The sequence below is a fragment of the Alosa sapidissima genome, chromosome 1 (genome assembly GCF_018492685.1).
Source record: "Alosa sapidissima isolate fAloSap1 chromosome 1, fAloSap1.pri, whole genome shotgun sequence".
Taxonomy (NCBI): Eukaryota; Metazoa; Chordata; class Actinopteri; order Clupeiformes; family Clupeidae; genus Alosa; species Alosa sapidissima.
The window spans coordinates 22646459-22663038 of record NC_055957.1 but is presented as its reverse complement, the minus strand read 5'-3'; the positions used below and the strand labels follow the sequence as shown (position 1 = coordinate 22663038).

The 16580-nt window shown below is 44.8% G+C and overlaps 3 protein-coding genes across 7 annotated transcripts in view; 1 reads left to right on the top strand and 2 right to left on the bottom strand.

Annotated features, from left to right (window-relative positions):
• Window positions 1–20: 20 nt before the first annotated feature.
• On the bottom strand, window positions 21–1831 carry LOC121710634 (cytochrome b-c1 complex subunit 10). Its single transcript, XM_042094141.1, has 3 exons — window positions 1677–1831; window positions 972–1128; window positions 21–274 (listed from the first exon to the last, which is right to left on the bottom strand). The coding sequence occupies exons 1-2, from the start codon at window positions 1811–1813 to the stop codon at window positions 1008–1010; spliced, it is 258 nt and encodes an 85-aa protein (XP_041950075.1). The 5' UTR covers window positions 1814–1831; the 3' UTR covers window positions 21–274; window positions 972–1007.
• Window positions 1832–4817: 2986 nt separating this feature from the next.
• On the top strand, window positions 4818–6499 carry zpr1 (ZPR1 zinc finger). The gene has a single exon (XM_042070410.1). It carries the CDS (start codon window positions 4969–4971, stop codon window positions 6280–6282), a length of 1314 nt encoding a protein of 437 aa, XP_041926344.1. The 5' UTR covers window positions 4818–4968; the 3' UTR covers window positions 6283–6499.
• The window catches only part of LOC121689801 (transcription factor E2-alpha-like), a 46110-nt gene continuing 36011 nt past the window's right edge, over window positions 6482–16580 (bottom strand). For 4 of the 5 annotated variants that reach the window (XM_042070000.1, XM_042070208.1, XM_042070138.1 and 1 more), the window contains exons 18-21: window positions 15281–15334; window positions 14582–14817; window positions 10602–10679; window positions 6482–10429 (exon numbers count right to left, since the gene is read on the bottom strand). In XM_042070000.1, the coding sequence (XP_041925934.1) occupies window positions 10609–10679; window positions 14582–14817; window positions 15281–15334 (361 nt within the window). In that variant the 3' untranslated portion in view covers window positions 6482–10429; window positions 10602–10608. Of the gene's footprint in view, window positions 10430–10601; window positions 10680–11583; window positions 11814–14581; window positions 14818–15280; window positions 15335–16580 lie in introns of all 5 variants that reach the window. The other variant, XM_042070286.1, reaches the window with a different exon arrangement.

The window sequence follows — 16580 nt, the reverse complement described above, 5'->3', positions numbered from 1 at the left end:
TGGAACAAACAAAAAAGGTCTAAAATTAACATTTTAATGGAAAATAAGAATAGGACTGTACCACGGGAACACTTCCACATCAACAATCACAACCACATCTTAAGATGTATGGCAACCAAAAAAAAGAGTACAAAATGGATTTATAAATATTATATTATTCAATTGTGTGGAGCATGCCACAATGAGGCATCACAGATAGTCTGATCCACTTCCTCCGCTGAAGATGAGTCTAGGCGCCCGTCAGATGTGGTGATGTTCTCAATGGAGGCCCGGCCTGAGAACATATGAGAATACAGACAACCCTGTCAGCACCCAGCTGCGGAATAGGACTTGTTTACATGAAGGTAAACTACTACAACTACTTCTGGAGTTCATAGATGACCAACTATCAAAAACAATATCAAAGTGCACAACTGGCCATATGCTCTTCATGAAATACTCTTTGATTTGATTAAGTGAAAGGTTGAGATGGGATTTCAGAGGAATACAAATATGTTCATGAGCAACATGACCCATCAGGATTAATAAAATAGGCTAGTATTAATTCAATCAAACGCAGCGCCACACCATGGGATACCATAAGCAAGTAAAAGACTACCAAGTCAGACAAAGTAAAAAAAAACCAACCTGTAAATTGGATATGGCAATGTTCTCATAATCTACATTATGACAAGACAATCAGATGTGAAATGGTCAACTTAAGATCAAGTCTGACATGACTTTGAACACAACTGAATCTCTACAAACCATAACTGGTGTAATTAGGTAACTGCATGTCAGTTAATGATCAATTTGATGTGGTACATCTCTAGATAGTAAATATTAGTAGAGATATTAGGGCAAATGTACACGTTAACAGAAAAATCCCTGAGTGAAATCAAGTCTCAGATTTGGTCAGCACCAAATATCCCACTGAAAGCACTTAGCATTTTCTTCACGAGTCCCTCGAAAGACCTCGGTTGGATACCCACACAGTCAGCCTCCTAAACAACACCCGTGGAGATGCTCTAGTCGTCCTTCTTAAATTTCCCGTTGATATATGGGACGTAGTTCAGGAACAACTTCCAATCTGTGAAATGGATGAGCGCGACTCCACCAACGCCGCCCCAGACTGCCAGTGTGGGGGCCCTGAAGGCAAGAGGGAACATCATGGCTTAAATGAAACTGACATACTGTAACTAACCAATCCAACGCCGTTTTCTACTGAAAACGTAGGCCTACAACGTCTCATGTTGAAGAGAACATGTTCCAGAGAATGACATTGCCATCAAGCTTTTTAAAGCTATGCTTGGTATTACACACAGCTAACTGCTGTTAGCTTATTCAATGTCAGTTTGTTTACGTTACTGATTATCTAAAGCAGTCTGTTAATGTTAAACGCCCACCACACATACACTTAAATTCACAGTATACCCAATGCTGAGTATAACACAACCCCAAATTGAACAACTAAATTAACATTAATGGAAATATTGACTAACGTTACTTGGTCTGGTCTGCGACCTTCCTAACCGTTAGCAGTGAAATAAGGCCAGAGTTTGTTAGCATAGTTCCGTGACTTTACAATGCGTTTCTGCTAAGCTAATATTAGCTAGGTCGAAACAAGGGCACCGACTTTGAAATCTTTAAAATACATTGGACAAAGAACATTATATATGTTTCCCCCTACACCTTACCACGTCCTGGCGATAGCGATGTACTTCTCTCCTATTATTTTACCGATCATATTGGACCTTTGATTGTGACCCACTGGGTGAACGTAGCCCTGCGCAGTCAGCGACAATCTTCTTCTTCTTCTTCTTGTGGGGTTCATAGGCGGTTGGCATACACACGGTTGAATTTACCGCCACCAACTGGACATTTACATAACTACAGGTATGGAGTTTCAACGGAGGAGTGACAAAGAAAATAAATAAATAAATACATAAATACATAAATAAATAAATAATAATTGAGGAAAATAAAGGAAAAAATAAATAAATAATACTCTAAGTGAGTAGCATTAACTAATTCCTAACAAAAAGTCCTGTGTTCTTGAGAAACTTAAATACAGATCTCCAGCAGAGAATGTCTAATAAGGGGAGAACTGCCACTCTCGGAAAACTTCCGGTTTCTGAACTGGTTGCAGTTCCTTCTGTGGTTCCATTACATTACATTACATTACATTTGGCTGACGCTTTTTAACCAAAGCGACTAACAACATGGTAAACAGTACGTTTTGGAACAATTCTCACAATTTTAGGACAGTTTAAAAAAAACATTAGAGTACAGTAAGAATAAGTGCGTCGGTGAGTGCTGTTTTTAACAGTTACTTGTCAGTTTAAAACGGCTGGTGAGTGCTAGGATCAGTAAGACTTGTTGTAAGTGTTGCTATGAGAGTAGATGTTCTCTAAAGAGCTGGGTCTTCAGGAGTTTTTTGAAAGTGGAAAAGGATGTCCCTGCCCTTGTAGGAACTGGCAGTGTGTTCCACCAACGAGGAACAACAGATGAGAAAAGTTTGGATTGGCTTGAGCGTACCGGTGGTAGAGCTAGACGTCGTTCGTCAGAGGAGCGCAGCGGTCTGGAGGTAGTGTAAGTCTGTATGAGGGCATTCAAGTAGGTGGGAGCAGAACCGGAGACTACTTTGTAGGCAAGCGTTAGAGACTTGAATTTGATGCGGGCCGCCATAGGTAGCCAGTGTAGCTGGATGAGCAGCGGGGTAACATGTGCCCTTTTGGGTTGGTTGTAGACCAGGCGCGCCGCCGCGTTCTGGATCATCTGAAGTGGTTTCACTGCGCAGGCTGGGAGACCTGTCAGGAGGGCATTGCAGTAGTCGAGTCGTGAGATGACTATTGCCTGAACCAGAAGTTGGGTAGCATCTTGAGTTAAGTAAGTCCTGATTTTCCGTATGTTGTAGAGTGCGAAACGGCATGACCGGGCGACTGAGGCAACATGATCTGAGAAGTTTAGTTGGTTGTCAAGAACAACTCCTAGATTTCTTGCAGTCCTGGTCGGTTCCACATGAGGGCGCTCGTCCACGAGTGCAGAATGCATGGAGGTCTATGGAGCTGTACCAAAGTCCTTTTAGGCCAAGTCCCTCCACTCGGCGGCCATATACCAACGTTTTATGGGCACTCATCGGGCACAGTCTTTGGGTCGAACTGCGCGTGCGCAAGGCTTCACGACACCAATCTTGCTCCAGCGGCGAGATCACAACACATGATTGGCACGATGTCTTCACAACACACCATATGATTGGCTCAATGTATTCACATCACACCACATGATTGGCTCAATGTATTCACATGTCGACGTTTTGCCGAGGAAGGGGTGGGATATGTGTAGACAACGGCCATATTGGCGTGACAAATTAGCCCCATGCATTTCTATGGAGTATTTTTTGAGTGCTGTGTCTCCACATTAGAAAGTCTCTGGCTGTACCCCTCAAAATCCACTTTTCTCGGGATATAATTTTTTTTCAAGTAATTTGAGTATTGTATTCGAAAGGCGAGGCAAAGAAAATACACTTGGTTGAGTATTATATTTTTTAAAGGCACTTAATTAATTGTTCTTAAAAGCCTTTCAAATGTGTCAATGACGTCATTCATTAGCACAATGCTAGCGTGTTATGTGCAACAACGACCCAACCTGTAAGAAATCAAAAGGACATAAGTACTCGTTCATTCAACTTTTGACCTATAACCCATGTTGAAGTTATACAAACTACAATCAAATCTGAGATTTGTCAACGACAATCAGGTGAAAGAGACCATTTTAGCCGTCTTGACTCATTAGCCATTGACTCCCATTCATTCTGCACTCATGGCGATCGCCCCCAGTGGAACTCTGGTGGAACTGCATCCAAAATTCGGTACAATGGGACTTTTTTTTTTTTTCAATTCAAATATGCTTTATTGGCACGACAAACCATATGATGCATTGCCAAAGCGTTCACAGGAATAATAATAATTAAAGAAAATACAAATACAAATGATATAAACATGTACAAACATTGTTACACTTCGTCACACACACACACACAGCACGTCACAACCATGCAAGACCATTGTCTGTACACGTGCATAGGAAAACCAAGACAGGACAAAACAAAACAAACAGGAGACATGGTGTAACAGACTGGGGCTGGGGAGCAGTGTTATGTTGAAGGGTGGAGGTAGTGGGACTTAATACGGAGTGGCAAGGCTCTCCGTAGACGGGCTCTGTCTCCAGGCAGACGGCACAGAGAAGGAGGTCAGCGACAATCCACAAGCACCGGAAGTTAAGTAGGGCACTTGGGGGATGCATTAAAGTCTACTGTCTATGATTAAAGTGCCCCATTTGAAGTGAGCATGACTGCAAATTGGCATTAGTAACAGAAACAGTAACTTAGAGACAGCAGATTTGTCTTTTGTATATTTTACAAGACTTTGACTTTAATCAAAACGTATTGAAGATAGGCCTATGCAATTGTATGCATCCTATAGAAAATCCCTTTGTAAATTGTTGTCCATTTGTTTCCAGAAGCACTTTCTTCACACTTTCCACTCAGACCTGAAAAATAACTATTCGTTTAGTGCTTATCAAGGATTCTGTGGATTGTGTGAAGATAAACACCCTGACTGGGATTGTCCATATCGTTGGATCTTTCAGTAAGAATGTGATTACATTTAGGCTTGTTGATCTCAACTCAACTAATTATATATTTAGCCACAACAATTTACTCTGCAGAATCCATGTTTGAATGAGTTTTGTGTTTTGGTCTTCACTCATAAGGCAGTTTTGGTACAGTATTATCGTAGCAGTTTACACGTACGCTACAACAAGTTGTCGCCCAACTTTGACATCTTCCGGCGTTTATTTGTGACGTGTACAACATACGACGACGGCCATGTGAGGAGCAGGCAGGAAACTTCTAGAAAAATTGTCTGTTGAAATTTAGCTAAATAAACGGTATACGTCAATCTAGTTAAGAAACAATCCATTGCCACAATGTCTAGCGAGAAAGGCGTGAATGGGGGTCCTGTTTTTAAGGATATAAGTGCCGAGGAAGATGACATGCAGCCAACGATTATCGAAAGCCTATGCATGAACTGCTACGAAAATGGATCGACTCGACTTCTTCTAACAAGAATCCCTTTCTTCAAAGAAATTATCATCAGTTCGTTTACCTGTCATAATTGTAACTGGTCAAACACTGAGGTTCAGTCTGCCGGTCGGATCCAGGAGCAGGGCGTTCAGTACGCTTTGAAGGTGAAGGCAAAAATGGACATGAACCGTGAAGTAGTGAAGTCGGACAGCGCGACCACAAAAATACCAGAGTTGGATTTTGAAATCCCTGCGTTCACTCAAAAGGGCTCTCTTTCGACCATTGAGGGGCTCATCGACAGGGCTGTGGCTGGACTTGAACAAGACCAAGTTGTGCGAAGGGCTACTGACCCAGACGTCGCTGTCAAAATCGATGAGTTCGTTGCCAGGTTAAAGGAGCTCAAAAACGCCGAAAGTGAGTTTACGCTAGTCATTGACGATCCCTCTGGGAACAGCTTTATAGAGAACCTGTGTGCACCGAATAATGACCCAGATCTTACTGTTACTCACTACAAGAGAACTGAACAACAGAATGCAGTTCTGGGAATACAAGAAAATGACATCCTAGAGCAGGAAAAACCTGGTAACGACTTGGAGAGCCTGAGAAATGAGGTCCTGATTTTTAACACCAACTGTCCCGAGTGCAATGCTCCAGCCCACACCAACATGAAACTTGTTCAGATCCCACATTTCAAGGAGGTAATAATCATGGCCACGAATTGCGATAACTGTGGACACCGGACGAACGAAGTAAAATCGGGCGGCGCGACCGAGGAGCAAGGGACTAAAATAACACTTCTCCTGACCAACCCTTTAGACATGATGAGGGACCTTCTCAAGTCTGAGACCTGCAGCATTCTCATCCCCGAGCTGGAGTTCGAGCTGGGGATGGGGGCGCTGGCTGGGAAGTTCACCACTGTAGAGGGTCTCCTCAAAGACATCAGAGACCTCATCCTGAAGAACCCGTTCTCCTGCGGGGACAGCTCAGCTGAGCGTAGCGAGAAGTTAAAATCATTCGCTGAGAAGATTGACAAGATAGTTGCAGGAAAGGAGCTTGCACACCTGGTCCTCGACGACCCGTCTGGGAACAGCTACATTCAGAACGTGTATGCCCCAGAGCCTGACCCAAACATGAAAACAGAGAAGTATACACGTAGCTTTGAGCAGAATGAAGAGTTGGGCCTTAATGATATGAAAACCGAAGGCTATGAGGCATAGAAGTGGCATGGACAAGGGAATTCAGAGCGAAAGGCTCTTAGGCCTATGTATGGGGCGTTTTGTTGTAGTCATTATTTAGCGTTGTATTACCCTTATGGGACTTGACTTGTCATTTTGTTTATGTAAGAAGGTAAAAGCCCCAAGAATAATTTTAAGGCACTTGTTTAAACCACAGAAAATCAATGCAGACAAAATAAACTCTACTTTAAACACTTTATTACATTGTTTTCTTTTTATTCAGGTATACAAGTTCCAAAAGACAGACATTGAAAAATGTATATTTCTGTTATTAAAAATGGCACTTTTATTGCTACGTTATATACATGAATGTTCTCAATAACTACATTTTTAAAGAGTCCGCCTAGAGGCACTGTGAGGACACATATATTGTATTCTGTCCCCAATGCATAAGAGAGACCGCAGATTTAACTTGCAGTGTGTCTTAGGGTACGGAGATGATTGGATGGTATGGTCGGCCATGCAGGTACAAGTGGTGTCCTTCATGTCACACCCACACAAGAGAGCACATATGCCTTTCTACAGCCAATCCTGTTGGGAAATATATTGCAGGGAGGAGGTTCTCCCCCTCCCCTCTGTGCCCCTAGGGACACAACGGGATGGCAAAACATGACATAGTGAGATATGAGAATGTCGGCCAGCTTTAGGAAGAAACCAGCATGATGATTCTCAGAGGCGTTAATAAACAATTGAAAGAGTCAAACACTGTTCAGACTGATGATGGCTTTAGGAGTAACTTGGGAAAGGTGTACCCTCTGTTGATGTGGTATTATCCAGTATACTAAACTGCCAGTAGAGGGCTGCCTTTTCCCAGCAGTAATAATGTGGAAGGCTAAAAGGTTAAAGGAAAAAGGTCATCTGGGAAGGTATACCACCAACACAGCCTCTAAATGTGATTATAGTCAAAGAACACTATACCTGATAGTCATGAAAGCGGTGTAAGAATAAAAGCTGACATTTGTTAAATTGAGGACTGCAGCTAGTGACTGATTTAGAAGCTGATCAGGACTCTTTTCACTTTAATGGGGGACTGAAATTAACTTATTTGTCTGGGATATGGCGACTATGCTCGGACCCAAAGCAGTCTGCAAGTGACACTGAACCATGGATTGTTCTGAGATTTTTTTCTTTTTACTTTGTGCTTTTAACATTTAACATCTTAAAACCAATTCTAATTCTGCTGCCAACACCATTGTTCAATTCATCAAAAAGTAAGAAAAGAAGCGGATTGAAATCTGTGTCTTTCTTCGATGACTCCAGCTCACTGAAGCTATGAAATGTGTTCTGAATCATCCTCATCAACAACAGTGTAATATTTGATCTATCCCCATCCCACCCCCACAAAACAAACGGAAAAGAGGGGGGGGGGAAGCAAAACTGAGCTGAAATGAGAGAATTAGAGGCACTGGTAAACGTCCACTCTCTGATTCCACTCCAGAACAGAAGTCAGAAGAGCGAGGAGAAGGAGCCTGTCTGCCTCTGATACGAGTCTGAGCTGACCCGGCAGGTCGATAATATAGATCAAGGCCATATCCTCCTCCTGTTCTGTCCAGTCAGTAAGTTTCTTCTCAGGGGTCTGACTGACCCCTAAAGAGCCACACCACCGCCCCTTCCAAAAAAGAGACACAATTCCCCCTGCTGAGGCTACAGCACTGCCTCTAGGGATGAACTCAGAAAAGCATCCTGTCCTTTGCAAAAGACAAGGGCAAGATGGATCTCTCTCTCTCTCTCTCTCTCTCTCTCTCTGCTTCACACACACAGCTCAGACGCGTGCTGGGATCACCTTAAACCCAATAAAAGGGGCATTTATTTATTTTAAGCATTACGGCAATGTGCCAACAACCTACTTTACTGTTGCTTTAGGGGCAGGGGGAGGACATGGGGGTTGACATCTTAATATGCTGGGGCAATTAGTTCAAACGCAAATCAAACCAAACGCAAAACAGTGCTACTGCTATTCTGTGGAAAGGTCTGACTGTACTGGTACTGTACTAGTTCCTTTCCAAATGTTAGATTCTAATAATGAGGTTCGTCCCTTTAGACTGGCCAGTCGGTCACCAGTCAACAGCAAGAGCAAAGAGGAACACATTTTGTTCTGGCATCCTTACAAGCCTTTACACATTACATTTTAAACAAATGTAGTTCATAAAAAAACAATCAGAAAGTTAACTCACAAACATGGAGAAAAAGAATATTTGTATAAAAAAAGGGGGGAAATACAAAGTACAAATTGTAATCAAGTTACATACACATATTGGGTCCACTCATAAAAAAACCCTTTTGCAAATTGTTCGAAAGAAATGAAAAAGAAATGAACACAAAAGAAAAGATATTCTACTCTCTTCTCTTCTCTAAGCTGGGCTGCACAGAGGCGGCACTCTGACCTAGTCCATCCATTCACATGGTGGAGGGAGTTCAGCTCTCCTTCCTCTTAACCCCAAGCAAATAAACGCCCTCAAATCCTCCATACATCATGCCATCTAAGCACACAAGCAGATAAGGAGTACAACTACCATTAAGTCCTACTGCTTCTTGTCGTAAGTTAACAATTCAGGTCTTACTGAAATTTTACAATATAAGGGGAGGGTGTGCCTCGTCGTCATGGTGACAGCAACAGTGCAGTCGTTGCCTTGGCGAAACCTATCTCTGCCAACATGCAACAAAAACTGCATCAGCACCCGTGGCCACCTGAGTTGCTACGGCAACATTTCCTTCTTGACCTAGGAGATGGATTCTCACTTATTTGAGCTGAAGTAAGAGGCCAGTCCCTGTAACATGCTTTTGTTTGTCCGGTTAAATGAAGGGTAATTTGTGGCTACGGTCTCGCTCACAGCCTTGAGGAGCCGACTAACCCCATGGGCCTCATCCACACACTCGACGCTAAGCAGTCCAGACCTTAGGCTCAAGGCCCATCCACACCACTAGTCACAACTGTAGCGATAATGAGACCGGTAAAAACTAGTATCGCTTAGTATAAAGTATCGCTTTAACTAATTAGAACTACGTCCACACCACATACTGGAACAAAAAAAACATGAAAACATAATTGGATTTTCAATTTTAGAGCGATAGAAACCTGACAGCCAATCAAAATCCATCAAATCACATTAATGAACCGGGTGAATATTCTGGACAGACCCTCTTTATCATTGGCCAGTGTGGACGTTCATATTGTTTCTAAGTAAAGTTGCCTTTATGGTTATAGTTCTTCTTGGTGTGGATGGGCCTTAAAGATGGCCTGGGGACGTGTGGCTCTTGGGGTGGGGGTTGTTCTAGATGCTTCTAGGAGGGTTTATGTCATCGAGGGGGAGGCCTGGCCTGCATCCAATCCAAAAGCAGTCCAAAGACCCCCTCCTCACTTCTGTGTAACACACATTGCAGTGACGACCTTCGAGGGGAGGGGGAGGTGTGTATGTGTGTCTGTCTGTCTCTATGGATGTTTGGATGCCATAACACAATTTACTACGCCAGTCAGACTCGTTACAATCCCAAATGCACAAACACACACACACACAGACAGTCCCCTCTGCTGCTTTGATGGTGGTGCTCCCTCTTCTAGGAGCCACGTCCACTCTACTTGTTCTGTTTCCAAAAGATCAGAATGTCCTGTTTTTTTTGTTAGTTTCTTTTTTTGTGTCTTGCTTCCATTAAGTAAGCAACATTTTTGTTTTAGATTTCATAAAAAAATATCAGATAAAAACTGATCCGTAAAGTCTTCCTCCGGTGTGGCTGGAGTCTCTCAGATAGAGTCATTTTCTGCAGTGGGCAACGGACACCAATATGCCACTGGGCCATAGTTAGAGTGTGTGTGTGTGTGTGTGTGTGTGTGTGTGTGTGTGTGTGTGTGTGTGTGTGTGTGTGTGTGTGTGTGTGTGTGTGTGTTTATATCTATGTGTATGCCAGTATGAGCACTTGCAGGTGCACTCAATGGTCAGTGTATACATCTACTCAGGGGTATGGTCAACGTGTCAGTTTTGAACAAAAGTGTGTGTGTGCGTTTCCGTGTGTGTGTGTGTGTGTGTACGTGTACGTGTACTCTAACACACACTGGGGCAGTGTAGATGCATGTCTGCTGGCTGAGATGATTGCTGTCATTAAGGCCACAGCTGCTCTGTCTCTTGAAGACAACCTGAGGATGAAGAGGAGAGGAGATGAGTGGAGAGCACATCGTTTTCCTTTTCCTTTCAGGACCAAGGGCTAAGTAGCATAGTAGATGGCGACTACTACATGAAGACTACTCAACTATGGCTTAAAATCAATAAAGGTAGAAGAGGTCTATACACACACACAGACACACCTACCTCAGTGTCACATGTGGTTGCCGGGGTTTTCCTCCTCTCGACGCTTCAGGCAGGCTGCCTTGGGGTTTAAATTCCTCTCTTCACAGAGAGCAAGGGAGAGAGAGAGAGAGAGAGAGAGAGAGAGAGAGAGAAAGAAAGAAAGAAAGACAGAGAGATTCCATCAGAACACACACCAGACACATCTGCAGTGGGCATGGGTCAATTTCAAACAGACACACAAGTGGCACGGGGCAGAGAGAGGAAGAGCGGACAGAACAGGGTGCACCAGATATTTGTACTTCTTGTAGGTTAACTTCAGACAGACAGGCCACTGGCTGGGGGCAGAGAGAGAGAAATAGATAGAGAGAAAGGTCTGTGTGAAAGGAGAGAGACAAATACATCGGTGGTAGGGAAAAGAGAAAAAAGATGGACAGAGAGAGAGAGAGAGAGAGAGAGAGAGAGAGAGAGAGATGGACAGACAGAGCGGTCTGTGTGAGATGGTGAGTACTGGGCACGAGGTGGAGGGGTAAAGCACAGTAAGGGTGTTGCTAAGCAGCAGGGTTTGGACAGAGAAAAAAAGTGAGCTGCACTGAAACTGGGCCAAAGATCCAGACAGAAAAGCACTAAAAAAGTGACCCAGAAACAAAAACAAATAAACAATAATAATAAAAAAACAAAAAAAAACAAAGTGACCTCAACCGGCCCTGAAGTAGACGGCCAGTCCCAACCCCTCCCCTCCATTCAGCTACTTCCTGTTTGTCCTCACGGCGCTTCCTCCACCCTTTTGGGGAGTGGAGGATACAGCGCGCACACACACACACACACACACACACACACACACACACACACACAAGGATGACCTGCATGGTCTGCTGTGTACCTCGAAGAGCAGGCATACAGCCTTCTGTCGGGCTTAGACAGACACACGGACGCACACACAGACACACATACGTGTCTGTGTGTGTGTGTGTGTGCGCGCGCGTGTGCGTGGGGGACTGCGTACCTCGCACCTCCTTCTCCAGCCCCAGGATGACCTGGACGGCCTGCTGCAGAATGACCAGCTTGGTCTGGGCCTTGTCGCTGTGCAGGTGCAGCTGGCACATGCGGCCGAGCTCCTTGAAGGCCTCGTTGATGTCGCGCACGCGCACACGCTCACGGGCGTTGTTGGCCAGCCGCCGTTCCCGCTCTCGCAGCTCTTTCTCCTCCGCCGTCAGAGACTCCTCACACACACTGCTGCGCAGGGGACGCACCCCACACACAGGTCATACACCCACACACAGGTAACATACACACACGCACAGGTAACATACACACATGCGGGCACGCACGCAAAGTAAATGCACATTAGTGCACAAAGAAAGACAAATGCATAAGTTCTGCATATCTATGGAGCACAATCACCCTCACACACACACACACACACTCGCAGCCGTGAGACCCGTGTTTGTGTGTGAGTAAGTGGGTGGTCCATGTTATCTAGGTATATGTGTGTGTCTATAGCAAATGTATTGAGTGATAACTCAGAGCAGCACCTTCTGTAGTGATCTAGAGTGCCCCCCTTCAAGTATGTGTGTGTGCACAACTACATTTATGCATTTGTATGGCGCTTAGTGTGGGCATTTTTAAGGTATGTATACATGTTTGACTAAGTGTGTGTGTGTGTGTGTTTATGTGTACATGTCTGTGTGTGTGCGCATGTGTGTTTTGAAGACGCAACCACAAGAGTGGTGGAGGAGTGGAGCGGGAGGAGTCTGACGCATGGCTCTGCCATCTGTCTGTCCATTTGTTCATCCAATGGATCAAGTCAAACTTTCTTCACATGCAGGAGGACCAACAGAGGAGAAAAGACCTTCTCTTTTTCATCTTTTGCATTTAGAAGAGTGTTGAAGTGTGCCTTTGTGTTGGCCGTTTTATCGATTTTGTTCTTCTGTATTACAAAGACATCACTGCTTCCCAGAGACTTTCACTCCATTTCAGTGAAGTTCCGGTCAGCTGTAGGGATTTCAGAGTGTTGTTCCCCAGTCTTCATGATTTCTTCATCTTTTCCAGGAGTCTGAACAGGGGGGTCTGACAGGACTGTGCGATGGTCTACCCAAATCTGATCCCACACTGGCATCCTCAGCTACATCAATCCAACATCGACCCTGCACATATGGAACTGCTCGTCTACCTCTCAATCATGCTCAAAAACCCGTAACGCCTGAGACACACACCTGCAACAGGTGATTGCAGGTGAGCCAGTGAGGGGTGGGGGGGTCGGGTCTGTCAAAAAAGCGAAGGAGGGGGAAAATGAAAGCAACAGAAAAAAAGGACAGCAAAGAAAACAGACAAAGGGAGAAAAGGGGAGCCTGCTGTCATAGTGACTAGCCAATGGGAAGCAGGGCGACTGATGACCGAGAGGAAACAATGGGTGGGGGGAAGGGGGTACAGACAGACAGACAGACAGAGACAGAGAGAGAGAGAGAGAGAGAAAGAAAGAAAGAAAGAAAGATGAGGCGGAAACCAGATTTGAAACACATCCCTGTGTTAGTGATGCGTTTCTCTGAAACATGGAGGTCAAAATATCTGCTACACACAAGCACAAAGAACAGCAGCGACGAAATACGAGAATGAGAGACAGAGACCACACACTAAGTGAGAAACACCGTGAGAGAGTGAGAGGGAGAGAGGGAGAGAGAGACAGCGCTATACAGGTAGCTGTATAAATGAATGAACATTTCAGGTAAACAGGTTAAACTTCGCATAGCATGCTAACACAGATAAGCGACTGCAGCACAAGCATGTGTGTGCATGCGTTAACGAGTGTACGAGTGCGTGGTTGCGTGAGAAAGCGGTTAATAATGACTACTACTGCACCCCTCTTTACCAGCTTGCAGGTCTACAGTTAACATGCGGGCAGTGGAAGTATAGATGGGCCGGTTTGGGTTTTACAATGTCCATAGGGGCAAGGAGTGAGAGTCGAATAGGAAGAGAGGTCTTTACACTTCCACACATACTGACGACATGGTTAACTGGAGGCATTAAAAAGCTATGTGAGCGCACCTTAGGAGGATTACAGTGGCTGATGATTTTAGGGGAGCAGTTTCATAGAGTTAGTTTACAGGTCATTAGTCCTTTTTTAGTTAATTAATTTATGAAGTCCTGTAAAAGTCTTTACAGTGATGACATTTATAAATAATCTTTTCGAAGAGTTTGACTTGGACAAAATGAGAAAAGTTAGCATGGAAAGGAGAAGAGGATATAGATGACACGAGTTAAGCGGAGCACATGAGAACACAATGACCTGCACATTTAGTGCTGCAAGCAGTTTATACACACACACACACACACACACACACACACACACACAACACACACCACACTATAACAGGACTGACATGCAACATTATGCAAGGCTCTCTCTCTCCCTTTCTCTATCTCTCTCACACTCTGTCTCTCTCTCACACACACACACACATTTAACAAGCTACCTGAAATGTGTTGCTACCTTCTATTCAGGCTAAGATAGAGGAAGGCCACAAGACAGGACAGGTGATGTACAGGCAGAGTGATAGAACAAGAGGACTTCAGTGTGGAGTAAGAGAGGGGCTGCTTTGGCCATGACCCTTCACCCCTAATTGCCCCCACCCCCAATCATAGTTGCCCTCTGGGCTCTGACCCCCCCCCCCCCCCCCCCCCCCCAGATCTAATCACACTATATACTATGACGCCTTACATGTGTGTCTGGGACTGGCTGTTCTTAAACACTACTGTGACCCCTTACGTGTACGAAGACACTTATATGTGTGAGACAGGCTGTTCATAGAAGCTACTGAAACCCCTTCCATGTGTGTAAGAGAGAGGCTGTTCATAGACGCTGAAGGCTGGTTAGTGCCATAGCCACGCTCCACCTCTGATACGCTTTTAACTAAGCCAGTAAGTGCTGCAGTGTTTGAGCCGTTAGCCTGTTGCTGTTGCGGGTGGCTGTCTGTCTGTTTGATGCTGCCGTCTGCCTGACTGACCTCGGACCTGCTGCTCCAGGTTGAGGATGACCTGCACGGCGTGCTGCAGCACCAGAAGCTTGGTCTGCGGCTTGTCCTGGCCGGGGCGCATCTGGAGCTGGCACATGCGGCCGAGCTCCTTGAAGGCCTCGTTGATGTCGCGCACACGCAGGCGTTCCCGCTGGTTGTTGGCCTGGCGCCGCTCCTTCTCCCGCTCCACCTTCACCTCCGGAGGGAGGTCCTCGTCGTCCTCGTTACTTTAACACACACACAAGCACACACAAGCACACGCACGCGTACAGAGAGACACACCACAGAGGCTCAAATAACAGAAGCATTGCGCGCACACACAAACACACACGGAAGATGCTTGTACAGGTGAAACGTTCAAGTCCCAGTGGCTCTCATGGCGTGTGGCTGCATTTGCAGTATTACACACACACACACACACACACACACACACACACACACTCATAGAGACATATCACAGAGGCTCAAATAATGGAAGCAATGCGCACGTGCACACACACACACACTCCTCAATGTGTGTAAGATGTTTGTAAGGGTCCCAGCGGCTTTCATGGAGTGTGGCTTCACTTGCAGTATATCACACACACACACACACACCTATTATACACTTTACACAAAGTCAGATCATATCATATGGACGGGCATTGGCTAGTGTAAGTGTATTTATATGCTGAGTGCGTGTAAACTTACTCAGCTCCTGAGTCTGACTGGGCAGAGTTGCTGTGTAGGGTGAAGGGTTGATCTCTGAAACAAGCGTGACAAACGGGGCAGTATGACAACAGGAGCGTGTTACACACGCGCGCACACTCAACCCCGGCTTCTTAAACAACACACACACGCGCACACACTCAACCCCCGCTTCTTAAACCACAAACACATATATATACACACACACACACACATATATATATATATACACACACACACACACACACTCACAAGGTCTTATCTCTAACCTCACATACATGCCATGTTTTTAAGCTACGTATACTGTACAAAGTCATAACACATTATGGCATACCTGTCAACATTTAGCTTTCCAAAAACGGGAGATTTTTTTTCGGGGAGGGGGGGGGGGGTTGTCAGTGTTTATACCGAATCTGTGTTTGCATATTTAATACGTTTCATACACGTGTTTCAACACTGCATTTCGGTCGTTGCTTTTACCTTACCATTACCTGACGCATGCCAGTTATGTATCCACCACCAGCTACCTGCCTGCAGCCTACTTCGCCTAGCCTACTTCTAAAACTCCAAAGCTGCTTGCTGTCAGATTTGGAACAAGTTCAGTGTATCAACAACACTCAATAACAGTTTATGTGATGTGTTAATCAATTAAATTCAACAATTTCACAACAGCTAGTTCTGGAGTAGGCCATTCAACTAGCCCGCTTGCTTACGACGAGACTCAGGCTGCGCGCACCCGCTTCCTTATTTGGGTTTCGGGTTGCCAGGTTTTAGCCTATGACAAAACAGTTGAAATTGAAACTAAGTGATCGTGTATGTGTAGGGTGTATTTCATACACAATCTGGCAACCTGAATGGATCAATGATTTTAAAATGAAGTTTGATGGCCATGCAAATTACGGGAGTTTTCCGGGAGAAATAACAAAACGGGAGGTTGCTGGGAGATGACCTTGAAATAAGGGAGAAACCCGGGAAAAACGGGAGTGTTGACAGGTATGCATTATGGGCCTAGGATGTATGTGTGTGTGTGTGTGTGTGAGAGAGAGAGAGACAGACATCACGTGATGAGAGATAGGGCGAGAGTTTGAATTTAAGTAATAAAGTTGTTTTACATGAAGCATTGTGTGCGTTTGAGTGTGTGAGAGAGGAGATTACTTGATAAACAATCTAATGAGTTTTGTGTGAGGTTTTTCCATCCCTTTCTTCTGCCACAAACTTCATGGCTGTTTTGAAAGTAAGAGATTTAGCTCATAGGAATGTTTAAGAGATGGGAGGCAGCATGGTGTTCATTTATCTCCTTTCC